Source organism: Brachypodium distachyon, chromosome 2 (assembly GCF_000005505.3).
Source record: "Brachypodium distachyon strain Bd21 chromosome 2, Brachypodium_distachyon_v3.0, whole genome shotgun sequence".
Lineage (NCBI taxonomy): Eukaryota > Viridiplantae > Streptophyta > Magnoliopsida > Poales > Poaceae > Brachypodium > Brachypodium distachyon.
In genome coordinates, this window is record NC_016132.3 from 51,124,360 (window position 1) to 51,138,060 (window position 13,701).

Below are 13,701 nucleotides of genomic sequence, written 5' to 3' on the forward strand. Positions count from 1 at the left end.
TTGATCCAAATAAATTCCAGAAAATTTGTAAAAGCATATTATAATATGATTCAACTTTTGGGACTAATTTCCCTTCCAAATAAAATATATAAAAATACATTTGCCCTATAATGCCTTTAAGGCTTTATAACTATTTAAATAAAATAGTTTTTCAACTCCAAATAATTATCCAAAAATTATGGGGTAGCTTATTTATGCAATAAACCCTTTTGTAGATAAATCCTATTGGTTTTAAAGTCAAAACTCAAATGGGTGAAATGCTAGGGTTTTAGATTGAAATAAACCCTTTTCAAAGCCTTTTGGAATTCAAATTTGAATTCAAAAATGCAAATTGTGGCATGATGCTCATGAGTGCAATACATATGAAAGAGTTTGAAAATTTAGGATGTTACAATGCATTGGTGTATGATCTGCTGTGTACAAACCCATAGGCCTACTCAAATTTTGGCCCCAAGCTTCTTCGTTGTATCCTTCACTCAACATATTTGTGTACAAACCCATAGGAGAACTGTGATCATCCATCAAGTGTATGCACTATTACCATGAAAGAAACTATAAGCAATTTTGTCACAATTGTATGATCTAATCTCATGAAAGAACTACTAAATTGATCTACCAATTTGCATCTACCAAATTAACCTCTTCTCTCTTCTGTCTTCTTTCTCTTCTCTCTTCTCTGTTCTTCCAGCGCCCCCGACCTCACCTCCCCTCCTCTCTGGCTCTTCGTTCTGCCCGCGCGCCCCCGACCCGCCCAGCACCGCCGCCGGCCTCCCCATCTCGCCCTGCAGCGCCTCCGGCCTCCCCATCTCGCCCAGCACCGCCGCCTCCCCATGTCCCCAATCCCGGCCATCACCGCCGCCGGCCTCCCCATCTCGCCCAGCAGCGCCTCCCCATCCCGCCCAGCACCGTCGCCAACCTCGCCATCTCGCCCGGCACCGCCGCGACCCGTCCCCGACCCATCCTCGGCCGGCGACGCCCGCCTCCCCATCCGCGAAAAACGTGAATGGAGGGAGAGAAGGGAGGGAAGGAGGACGAACCTTGGCACGAATCGGAGCTAGCCGTTGAGATCCTTGCTTCCGGGAGCCCCTAGCCGGCATCTCAGTTTGGGTCGTCGGGAGGGCGATTTGGGGGCGCCCTCAATATCGGGAGGAAGATAGGGAGGCTGCTGGATGCGGGTTTTTTTGGCTAGAATACCTATATTTGAGGATAGGGGGTGAAGTAGGGGCTCCCTGAGCATCACCAGCAGACCACCTAAATGTGAGCCCCTAAATCTTCATATGGGGACTCCTTAGTATAGATTCCCTCTCCAAATTTGTCATCTCCCCATCAGACTACCTAAATTTCACCCCCTATAATTCATTCATCCATATTTTATTCATATGCTTCAATTTGACTTGAAATCTATATTTCAAACTATTTGACTTGAAATTATACATTTGAAACGATTATAATTTAAATCCAATAGTTTTATTTTTATATTCATTTAAGTACATAAACTATAATATTATAATTTACTTATCAAACGGCTATATTCTCAACAGCTATATTTTCAAACGGCTATATTCCCGGATCGCCCAGCACCGCCGCCTGCCTCCCCATCCCACCCAGCACCCCTGCCGGCCTCCCCATCTCGCCCGCCACCGCCGGGACCCGTCCCCGACCCATCCTCGGCTGGCGACGCCCGCCTCCCCATCGGCCAAAAACACGAATCGAGGGAGAGAAGGGAGGGAAGGAGGACGAACTTTGGCGACTTAAATGAAAATGTTTACATGACTCAACCGGAAGGTTTTGTGATGGAAGGTAAGGAACATTTAGCGTGCCGTCTAAAGAAATCCATCTATGGCTTGAAGCAAGCTTCAACACAATGGTACCTCAAGTTTGATAAGATTTTTAGAAACTTTGGTTTGACGGAAAATGTTGTGGACAACTGCATATACGTAAAATTCAAACGCAGTCGTTTCACAATTTTAGTCCTGTATGTGGATGACATATTGTTGGCATGTAGCGATAAGGATATGCTACATGAGACCAAGAATTTTTTGTCATCTAATTTTAATATGAAAGATCTTGGTGAAGCCTGATATGTCCTTGGCATTGAGATTCATCGAGATAGGTCTGAAGGCACATTAGGACTATCACAGAAAGCGTACTTTGAGAGGGCACTGAAGATATACAATATGCATAAGTGCTCTCCCTCACCTGCTCCTATAGTCAAGGGCAATAAGTTTGGGACATTTCAATGTCTGAGGAACCAAATTGAAATTGGTCGGATGAAGTCGGTTCCTTATGCTTCAGTTGTCGGAAGCATCATGTATGCACAAGTATGTACACGCCCTGACTTATCATTTATAACCGGGATGCTTGGCAGATACCAATCAAATCCAGGACCAGACCACTGGAAGGCCGCAAAGAAAGTCTTGCGTTATATGCAAGGTACTAAAGATTACATGCTAACATATTGGAAGTCTGATAACCTGAAAGTTATCGGTTATTCAGACGCCGATTTTGCCGGGTGTGTGGATAGTAAGAAATCCATGTCAGGTTATATATTCACACTCACCGGGCGAGCCATATCGTGGAAAAGCTCCAAACAAACGTTGACTGCTTCATAAACGATGCAAGCAGAATTTGTGGCATGTTATGAGGCCACTGGGCAGGCCGTATGGCTAAATTTTTTTATTCCCGGACTTAAAGTGGTTGACAGCATTTTTAAACCACTGGTATTATACTACGATAATGAACCAGCAGTTTTCTATACAAGTAACAACAAGTCAAGTGCCGCTGCCAAGCACATTGACATCAAGTATCATGTTGTGAAAGATAGAATCCAGGATCAAACTATTAACGTCAAGCATATAAGTACGACACATATGCTTGCGGATCCGCTAACTAAAAGCTTACCACCCAGTATTTTCGTGAGGTTGCCGGCATGGGACTACTGGAAGCCTAATGATCCTGGAATTTTGGGAACCGCTAAAAGGAACCACTCCCAATAAGAAAAATGTTATCTTTTGAAAAACAGGCTGATATACTATAGGTATTGAGTTTCAGAGACATTTCATCGGTCACTGTAACACCTTACTTTGGTATATTATTCCTGCGGAAAAGAACAGATGTGTTAAAACTAACGATCAAAAGGGAGAATGTTGGTGATCTTTTTAACAAGAAACAAATGCCTGAAATCACGTCCTAATTAAAAGGGATGTGTTTTGGGGAAACTAATCCACGTCCTTAATCAAAGGACTGTGTTTTAGGAATTAATCCATTAGCCAACGTTAATGGATAATTCCACTAATCACGCCCTGATCGGGGGCACTTACCAACTAATGGTTTCGGCCCCCCGTCACGCAGCGCTATATAAATAGAGAGCCCCTGCTGTCTCATGTGACTACGTTCACGTGAGAACTTGCCAGCTCCGACACACCTCTAAAGACCCTACCGATCTAGGGGAGCGCTGAAGCGTACGGGAAGGTCGCTACCGACGACGACGACGACTCCGGCATTCGGCCAGTGCCGGTACCGGCCAGAAGGACGCTGCTACCTCCGACCTGCTGCAACAGCTACGACGATGGCCTCCTCGTCCACTGGACGTACGGTTAAATCTCCCTTAATCTCTTTACTGTTAGCACTCTAATGCTTACCAGTGACTAGAATGTTAATCCTCTTGATACAAATAATCTAACAACAGGTACTAGTACTATGTGTCGGAGAGATAGATAGAAAAGAATAGTACATGTTATTTGCAGAAGTAAATGATTCTACGCGGGAACCAAGAACAAAAGAAGGATGACATGTGGGTCCATAATTAGGAAAGAGAAGTGAATAAAAAAAAGAAAGAAGAGAGAGAAATCATAAAATAGAAATTAGTAACCGCTTGTTGTTGAAGATGCCAAGGTGTACTACACGGGTACCAAGAAATAAATGGTCAATGTGAAGAAGAGATGAATATCACATCTTAGTGGTTACTTAAAGAAGTAGTAGGTACTACACGTATATCAAGAAAAATAAGAAGATGACATGTAGCCCCATCAAGAAAAAAAAATTAATAAAAAAAGAAAACATATTCAAAACGGGAGAGAAAATTTTTAGTATCAGACACCATTGGAGATGCCTAATAACTTCTCCAATGTTACACCGGTTCATAGAAACCCCAAAAAAGTTTGATTCGACTCAGCATTTAGGCTGCAATGTTACGCATCGGTCCATTCTGCAAAAGTTAGGCCCACTGTACACTAAACAAAAGGAAAATAAGTTCTATTCTTCCTGACCTAGCACCTATCCCTCTCCTGACTTGACACATTTGCATGCCCTTGATACTTTGCACCGGTTCATGTATAAGGACCGGTGCCGATAGTTTTATTTTGTTTGCTCCCCCTCCACAATGTTATGCACGGGTGCATATATGGCCACCTCATCTTTATGAACCGTCAAAAGGCCTAACATGGCGCCGCTGGCCCTGGGAACAGTCCTCAGCAAATGATCACGACCCATCCTGCTTAGCGTGATGATCCATTTTTCTGATCGCTGGCAGCAAAGAAAGGTGCCACATATCTGCCCGCCGTTGCATTGGCTTGCCGTCCAAAAAAATATGACGATCTGCTTTGCAGGAGAAATTCTCGTGGTCCTCTCTGCCTTCAATCAACAAAAGCACTGGATCGTGACGTTGAGATGCGAACCAACAGTCCGACGAGCTTAAACGCATTCGTCGCTAGCGGCCTTAAGCACTTAACAGTAACAGTACTCACTCCACAGTAAAGGCTGTGCAATAGAGACAAACTGCAACGCTAAGCAGAGCAGGTAAAACCGATCGGATTAGGGAGACGAGAGGTGGGTCAGCAGGCGGCAGCGAGCAGCCTGCGCCGACACGTCAATTCGCCTCTTCTGATCTTCTTTACTTGCAAGCCAAAGGAAAGCCGGACGGTGCAGCATTGCAGCGGAAGAAAACAAGGCGCGATCCCGTGAATCCGTGATCTCTCACGCGGGAGCGCGCGCGCGCGCCGGCGCCTTCCTCGTGCCACTCATGACACCTCGCGAAGAGACAAGTAGCGCCGGCCAATTTTTTAACACCGGGCGCATCGTCATTCCCCTCGGATGCGACACAGCGGATGAAGGCGGGTGGTCTTTGCAGATCTGTTGGTTGTTTGCTTAGATTGATGAGTTCTTTGCAGATCTGATCCTTCTGATTAGATCAGAAAGCTGCGTGGATGTTCCTGATACAATGTTCGATGACACCGAAAGTGGGATGGCGTGGCGTGGCGTGGTTAGCAGCAGAGCGGCGAGGTGAGGTGATGCGAGATGGAAAGCATCCGATGTCTGTCTGAACAGCTCTGAAGACTGACCCACTTATTTATACAACAAAGTTCGTCAGGCGGTGGCATACACACAAGCACATTGGTTCAGAACTTGAATAGCCACGTGCCCACGTACAAATAGAGTGGGTCATTGATACATGTGATTTTTCTTTGAAATGCTTTTGAGATTGAATGAAAGGTTCCGGCAAGTGAAAGATGGAATCATGAATGCCGAACATTTGATACCAAAACGAGATCAGAAGGATTGAGGATTTAGTTAAACTGTTATGAGAAACAGCTCTGCAAAATACATTCCAGCTCTGTCCAATTCCACCTAGACGTACGCCCCCACCTTACGCAAAAGCCAAAAGCAACCCGCATTTCATCGGAAGACGGCGCCGGCGCCGTGACACCACCGCAAACCTTCTAACCTTTTTACTGCGCCCAACTTAATTAGCACACAGAACCTAAGCAGGATTAGTCTAGACGACCAAAGGAAAATAGCCGGACAGCAGATCAGAACAAGCACAATTAGAGACTTCTAGAGAAAGATGAAGCATTCCATGGACACCAGCGGGTTCGCCAACGATTCTTTTCCGTCGCCGTCGCCCTCGCCTTGGCCATCGCCATGACTGGCATTCGCGTCCATAGCGCCGTCCTCGCGTTCCTCTCCCGGCTGAGGCGGCGGGGGAGGAGCCTCCCGCGCCCGCCGCGGCGAGGCGCGGCTGCACGACCTACTAGGCACCGGCGGCTTCCGCTGCAGGAACGGGGCGGGCCCCGCGGCCCCGTTCTGCTCCTGTGGCGGCCGCTTCGCCGCCGGTGACGGCGACCTCCGCACGGAGCGATCTCGTGGCTCCCGGCGCGGAGGAGGGGAGGGCGAGGCCCGGCAGCTGCGGGACCGGACACCGTAGGCGGCGGCGGCGGCGCGGTCCCGGCGGCCAACCCCCAGCTCGCCGGAGACCGGCCGCTTTCTGGTCGCCGGCTTCCGCGGCGACCGCTCCGGCCCCGCCACCGAGCTCGTCGCGACCGACGACTCGGACGCCGCCTCGGACCTCTCGTCGGTTGCCAGCGACATGCAGCTCCCCAGATCGCTCGCGGTGGTGGTGGCATCGGCACTGGCCTTCACGACCTTCAACACTCGTTGCTCCTCCACAGCCACGACAATGGCGGCAGGCTTATTAGGCTCGACGGTTACCTTTGTGTTCGGTGTCTCCGAGAGCACCTCCTTGACCTTCTCCTCCTCCGGCGACGGCGGGGGCGGCGGGTCGCGGTCCTCCGGCTTGCAGCGAGGAGGGAAGACAGCGGAGCCGTCTGGGCGCTTCTTGCTGAAGCAGCAGCCCATGTCTCCAGCTCCTGCCGGCCCACAAGGCGGGTGTCTCCGGCGGTCGTGATCGGTAGTTGGGTCGGGAGGGCTCAATACGCACTACGGGACGCTCGATTTGGGGAGGAGCGGAGGAGCCGAGAAGGCGACGGGCACGGGAAGGGCGAGGGGGTCTGCCAAGTAGGTGAAGCCGGAAGTGGCAAGCTATTGTATGATGACTTGATGCTGTGGGCTGGGTTTTTTAGAGTAAAGTACACTCATCTTTAACTCGTCATGTGCGGTAGGAGTACTCCGTATATGTGATCTTCTGGACCTTTAACAGTGAAATCATGCGCCAGCGGTTTTTAAAGTTGTCCATTTTTGTCACTGAGCTCTAAAAACTGGTTTTGATTACGCTAGCAGTTTTCTAATGTACTTGAATAATGGGTGGTTATACGATTTTCTAGTTTTAACTTTGAAATCACACCTTTCCTCTAAAAAAACTCTGAAATCGCTCATTTCCTCTATCAAAACTCTGAAATCACATAATAATGGCTCTAAAATCACACATTTCACCGACAGTTTTATACTTGGTGAGTGGTTTTGCTGGTGTGTCCGTGACATGTTTGGTGTATGGCGTCTATTGTGGAAAGATCAGATCTTTGAATGTGAAGAGGCATAGATAAGAAGAAAATGTTGAAAAAAAATTAAAACCTTCATGGAAAGCGAAATATAAATAGCATTTAGATTAGTTGGATGTTCGGCCGCGTATCCGGTGAAAACCCTCATCGGTGCAAATCGTGCAAACTTCATAAAAACCAAGTTTAAAAGTTTTTTAAAAAAATCTAAAAAATTACCATATGTTGGGAGTGTGACGTTCTAAAAACCTGCAAAATTTCAAGTTCAAATTCAAAATCATTTGGAAGGAATTAAAAAGAAAAAATTTACAATGAATAGTGTCAAATACTGAAAGATCACTATTCATGCATAATTTGTTTTTTTTTCCGCTACTACCAAACACCATTGAGTTTGGACTTGAAATTTTACACATATATAAAATATCACTATTCTAACATATGTAATTTTTTCAAGAATCTTTTGAACTTTTTTCGGTGGAGTTTTCATCGTTTGCATCGTAGAGGTGGTTTTCACCAGATATATCGCCTACTTAAAATGTCTAGGTTACTAAACACATCAAAAACAAGTAATATAAAAACCATGAAAAGCCTTTTCATTGACACCCTAAATAATCGGCATAATGATTTTGTTGACTTCTCATTCTTTCCGCATTGCCCAATTACATTTTTTTTAGTGAAATACACATTATGTATGCGTTATTTTAAAAGTCATCGTGATGGTCAGAACCTGTTTTGACATGAATGGCAGAAGCCCAAGACTTTAATGACAGTCATTTTCTGATTTCATTGTTTATCTAAGGGCATCTCCAATAGATTGTATGTTAATTTATATGTAAAATTCTCCTTGTCATTAAACAACATCTCATTATACGACTACTACAAATAGATTGTTTCTAAGTTGGCCGATAGGAGGCAAGAGAGTACTTACTCCCTCCGTCCGCAAATAAGCGTATATTTGCATTTGTCCTAAGTAAAAAAAATTAAAATTTGACCAACTTTCTAAGAAAAAGTGTAGCGGCATTTATGACATCAAATTAGTATCATTAGATCCGTCTTCAAACGTATTTTCATGTTTCAATATACGCTTTGATATCATATATATGTTGTTAGAAATCAGGCCAAGAAACACAACGCGATCTGAACTCTGCACGAGGTGGATTTGGGGACGAACCTGCTGTTCTCCGTCAGAACCTCCTACCGTCAAAGATGAAGTTCAGAGAGAAAGACAAAGACCATACACACAGGTATTTTGCGACGCGTAATGAGTGCGTCTTTTCTCCCTTCCTTTTATTCCTCGGACCACGTCGTCGCAGCGTACGTGCCGGTATTCTAGCGCTCCACTTGATCCCACAACGTCCGTGCCATCCCACAGATCAGGATCGAGCAGAGCTGTACAAACAGAATTGCAACAGAAAAGATGCCCCTCATGGACTAGCACAAGTTAGGCCTACATGCAAGAGTCTTAAAGACTTATTCTGCGTCGAGCCTAACAACATGGCCGCGCTTACAACTAACCAGATCACATTCTGGACGTGACACGGCTTGAAGTTCATAAAAGAAAGTGAACTAGCAACAAGATTAAATAGATAACATATGTTGCGTTTTTTTTATAAATTTGATCAAAATTTAGAAACTTTGACTTACAACAAAGGCAAATGTACATTCATTCGCAGACAAAAGTTGCAATAAGTTGAAACGCAAAACAGGCACCAAGCTGATGAAAAATCTCGTAACGTATTTTGCCAGACCAACCCTACGTCAGGCCTCATGGGCTGCTCACATGTTTATGGGGGTGCACTTAATTAAAACTTTCGAGTCCATGGACAAGCATTGTGTAAAAAGTTTTGTGCCAACGACTTGTGTAGCACCTTGTGATGTCCGAACAGTTCTTTCTTTTGCATCACGGGCACCGTAGAGAATGCGAAGCAAGGCCCGCAATAGCATCTTTCATTTCGTACGGATACACCCGCAGTCCACCAAGACATGTCAAAAACCAGGACGACTCGATAGTGAATAGATTCGTACCGTCGCAGTGTCGCACCATGTGTTGACGCCTCCTCTCCTTTGCTTTCTAGTCGCATGACGTGTTCCTCCTTTCCCCTTCGCTTTCTACGAGTAGGATCTATCTATGGTCTCTAGCTTTGGGGCTGACCAGTCGATCAGGCTCTGGAGGCTTGTGCCGTTGATGTGAAAAATGCAGGACGACGTGACCGTACAGCCCCTCTATTCCTAGGATGCTGCTCCGTCTCCCTATCTATGCCTCTGCGGCGCTGTCCCTGCGCCCAAGTGGGGGTCACATGCGTACGTGTCGCAGTTGCGGTGCCGAAGTGCCGATGCACCTCGGCAGGCTCTTCCCGCACTCCACGACGGTAGTACCACTGCGCACGAGCAAGGCCACGGACGGAGCTGGCCTCACTGGGTGGAGTCCCTAGGCGGCGCGCGCGTACCGGGGGGCCCGGAGAGGCGGAGACGGCGGCGGGAGTGGGGACCTCCCGGCTCCCTCGATCGGTGCTCGGCTGCAGCCTGCAGACCCCAGATGGACACAACACGCAACGCACCTGAACCTCTTTTCCTCCTGTTGCAGATCAGCAACAGGGGGGCAGATCAGCAGAGCGAACCGCGGAGCGTTTACGGAGCGTACGGTGAGAACGGAAGCCCGGACTGCAAATCATGCAGCGCCGTGCGTACCTGCAGTGAGAACGGAGGCCCGGGACTGCGCAGCTGTATGCATGGAACGCTTACGCAGCGGCTTGTTTGACAGTAGCGGCTAAAGCACCTGTATGCATGCAACGCTTACGCAGCGGCTTGTTTGACAGTAGCTAAAACACATGATCGTTCGTCGTGTGAGCTGCCAACCTATCGGTTTTTTTTAAAACACAGTACAGTACAGACGCAAGCACACATGCACATGCACTCACACCTAAGAACGCACGGATGCACATGCTACTCTTATGAGCATCTCTGAGAGACTGAACCATCGGCCGATCATCTTGAAATTGACGAAATCACCACTGGCGTCTCGTAGTTGACGTGTACGTTACTTCCACTGAAAACACAACGCCGATTACAACCTGAAATAAATAAATATGAACACACGTGTCAGGGACTTGAATCTGAATGGGGTGAACTGATTCCACGAGGAACCAACCACCTAGGCTCACTCAGTTCGCGCCAACTTATCGTTTTGACAGCAGCGAAAACACATTATTGTTTGACAGTAGCTAAACCATGCGTCGAGAACGAGAAGCCATGTAGCGAAGCTTCCCAAGCAAACTACTCCAGTACAGTACTACAGTACTACTCCTGTGCTGTCTGCTGTGTACCAAAAATAGCGAACGCCAGAACGGCCTGTAAACGCTGAGGTTCATGTGCGGTTCTGCAGTGTACTGCAAACAGTTGCATCAAGATAACCACCGCTCATTCACTGGAAGTAGAGCAATGTGGATCATACGGTACCGGTGTTTACTGTAGTAGCACTGCAGCACGTGGTCTGTCTTCAATTCTTCATATGATCTCGAACGGAAAACTGCAAATCGCGTGCTACCTGCAGTAGTAAACCTGTCGGCAGCAAGAGCATCTCCAAGACATATGTAAAATAGGGATTGTGTCAAAAAACCGTTTTTTAGTCACGAAAAGCAAAAATTGTCGGACGACGTAAACATATCATGTGTCCAATAATCTTAGGACATGTCCCAGAAAACCATCCCAAGTGATGTAAATATAGGGCACCGTAGGGCAGCCCAATCCCTTCCTTCCCTTTTCCCTCCTCGCGCGCCAAGGCCAATTGCCTGAAAATTCCTCCCCGCCTCCTTCCTCCCGGCCGCCGCGTTCCTTTCTCCTCCCCGACCACCGCCGGCGACCCGACGAGGGCGCCGCTCCGCCCCTCCATGCCGCCCTGCCCCTCCTCGCCGCCTCCCCAATGGCCAATGCGCCGAGCTACTTCTGCAGCCCCGCCGCGCGGCCCCTCCACTCCGCCCATCCACCAACACGCTTGCGCCCGTCCCCCACACCTCCACCGATTCGTCGGACGGCGACGACCTCCCGCGCCCACGCTCGCCTGCGCCGACGCGCCCGTGCCCGCCTCCCCGAACGCGCCCGTGCCTGTCTCCCTTCTGCCGCCCGAGCTTGCCTCCCCCTTCTGCGCCCGTGGGATTTGGTGAGGAAGAAGACAGAGGAAGAAGAGAAAGAAAAAGAAGATATGTATCTCTGACTGGCGGACCCCGTGGACCCCGTGTGTCATTGTGAAATTTTGCCATATGTGGTGCCCTATTTAAACTATTTTACATCATCTTGATTTTTGCCAGTGATCTAGTTTACATCATCTGAAATGGCTTCTCTATTTTAGGACACGAAAAACTGTAAATGTGGTGCCTAGCCTAAATTTTCAGTGTCCTATTATACATCATCTCTCCGAGATGTTCCAGACGTCTGTTTTAGATAAAAGGTCATACGCTTGGCTTGCCTCGCGTGCTCTTTCAATTTCCAGGCGGCTCTCTGGCCCCGGCACGTCGGCAAGTCTCTCGCTGTTGGCTCAGACTTCAGATCGCGTGCGGCAACCACGAAACTGCGGCGTCGCGCGTGAAGGTCTGCAGCGGGGAGGGTCATTGGATGAGCTTAACCAACAGGCGGGTGCAGCTCTGCAGTTTTTTTTAGATGGGTCTGCAGTCTGCTGCTGGCTTGACCACAATCAGTTCGGCCCGGTCCCGAAAATGGAGTCGTGTCGGCGGTTAACAACGCCAACGTTGGCTAGCCTTGTCCGGTCCATGAACATTCACATGCAGGCCGCAGCCTTTGGGCCATGAAAGCATCTTTGTCCATTTGTTTCATGAGTTTTTTTTTCTGTGTGCAAATTCAATTTTTTGCAATTTTAAACTAAAGTGGCATGGCATTTTTAATACGCGACTGCTCAATTTTCGTGGTAAAGATATAGGAGTGTCTATTTCTCAGTCGACGATCATAGCCATCCAATTAAGATTTTCTCATCATTTTATATTTATATGAATATTGCACAAATCTCAGTGATTAGATCGAATGGTTGTTAGGGTCGGTTATTTTTCAGTCGCCTTAAAAGTACTCCCTCGGTAAGTGTCTAGATACATGCAATATTTCGACAAGAATTATGAAACGGAGGGAGTAGCAAATAACTATTAAGCTATCAAAACTTGCTTTTTTCATTATTAGACCTAGAAATGGACGCTCGCTGTATAAAAACAGTCTTCGTATTAGTAGATGGTCTCGCTTGTCTTTTTTTTGTTGGGTAAAAAATTACCGAAAAATTGTTGACCTAAAAAAGATCATGTAAAATAATACAATGTTCGTATTACTGAAGGACATCCCACTTGTTTCTCTGTGTCGTGTATTGTACCGTAGTTCACATATGTTTTGGTCGGTGGCGCAGAAATCTTGACCATCAATTCACGTGCATGAGAAGACAGTAAACTTCCTTCAGAAATATGTTTCCCCCGATTTTGACGCATCCTCTTGGTTGTCATGAGCCTGCCCACTACACATGCTTGTTTTTTTTGGCACATACTGTACTAGTATAATCCAGCATGGCAGCAGCAGCATCCAAATCTCGCGAAACGGCTTGGTACCTGTCCTGGCAAGATGACAGCCCCCCTAATCAAGCCAGGAGACTTCTGAGATCGAAGTTGTTAGCTCCAATCAAGAACAAATCATTGACCCTTCTTCGGAATCGGTGTGACTCATTCGTCGGCCCGGCAAAAGCATCGGCATCGCCACGTGCTATCACCCCTCGCGCCGCCCATCTTCCCGGCTGCACCACACGCGCACGGGCGCACACGATCGAGACACAAGCAACGGCCATGTGCTCGTGTGAGGCACCCCACGTAGTTCGGAGCGACCGGCCACGTTGAAGCGGCTCGCACATGTCTGTACGGAGCGCCGCGGGATTTTGCTTTGCTCGCGTCTGCCGCAGCTAGCGCGGCGCCGGTGCGTTGTTCGTGGCCAGTGCGGCCGCTCTGTTTTGTCGCTGGGCTCCTGCTCCCGACTTCCAGAGTGACCGCTCACCAGACAGCTTTGGCTACAAAACGAGCCGAAAACATTGCCTCAGCATTTTGCTTGTCCTGGAGGACGGCTTGTAGCCTCTAGGCAGAATCATACGGTGTTGCACTGTTGTGCGCTTTGCGTTGTCATGGACCCACAGCTCATGCCGATCCTCTAGTAGCGCGATTTTAATGGTGACTATATGAGGATGGAGACGCTCGTGCCAACTGTATTGACGTTTCCTCTTCGGTTAATCGATGTGCTGGGTTGTCTTGTTGCCACAAATGAATATGTTTAGTTGTGAGTGACCTGTCCTTTAAAAGTAGAGATATTTTACTTCCTAAAAATGCTGGATGTAATTACATACAGCCATATGTAATTACATACAGCCACCGTACTTCCCTCATCACAGTGTATCTGGGCATGGGCAGCCCGGGCCAACGACCGGCCCGAACCCACCATTTAT

General features: G+C 47.7%; 1 protein-coding gene across 1 annotated transcript; it reads right to left on the minus strand.

Moving 5' to 3' along the window:
- Positions 1 to 5,479: 5,479 nt before the first annotated feature.
- Positions 5,480 to 6,883, minus strand: LOC100821085 (serine/arginine repetitive matrix protein 1). The gene has a single exon (XM_003564304.4). The coding sequence runs from the start codon at positions 6,631 to 6,633 to the stop codon at positions 5,833 to 5,835; it is 801 nt and encodes a 266-aa protein (XP_003564352.1). The 5' UTR covers positions 6,634 to 6,883; the 3' UTR covers positions 5,480 to 5,832.
- Between the last annotated feature and the right edge of the window lie 6,818 nt (positions 6,884 to 13,701).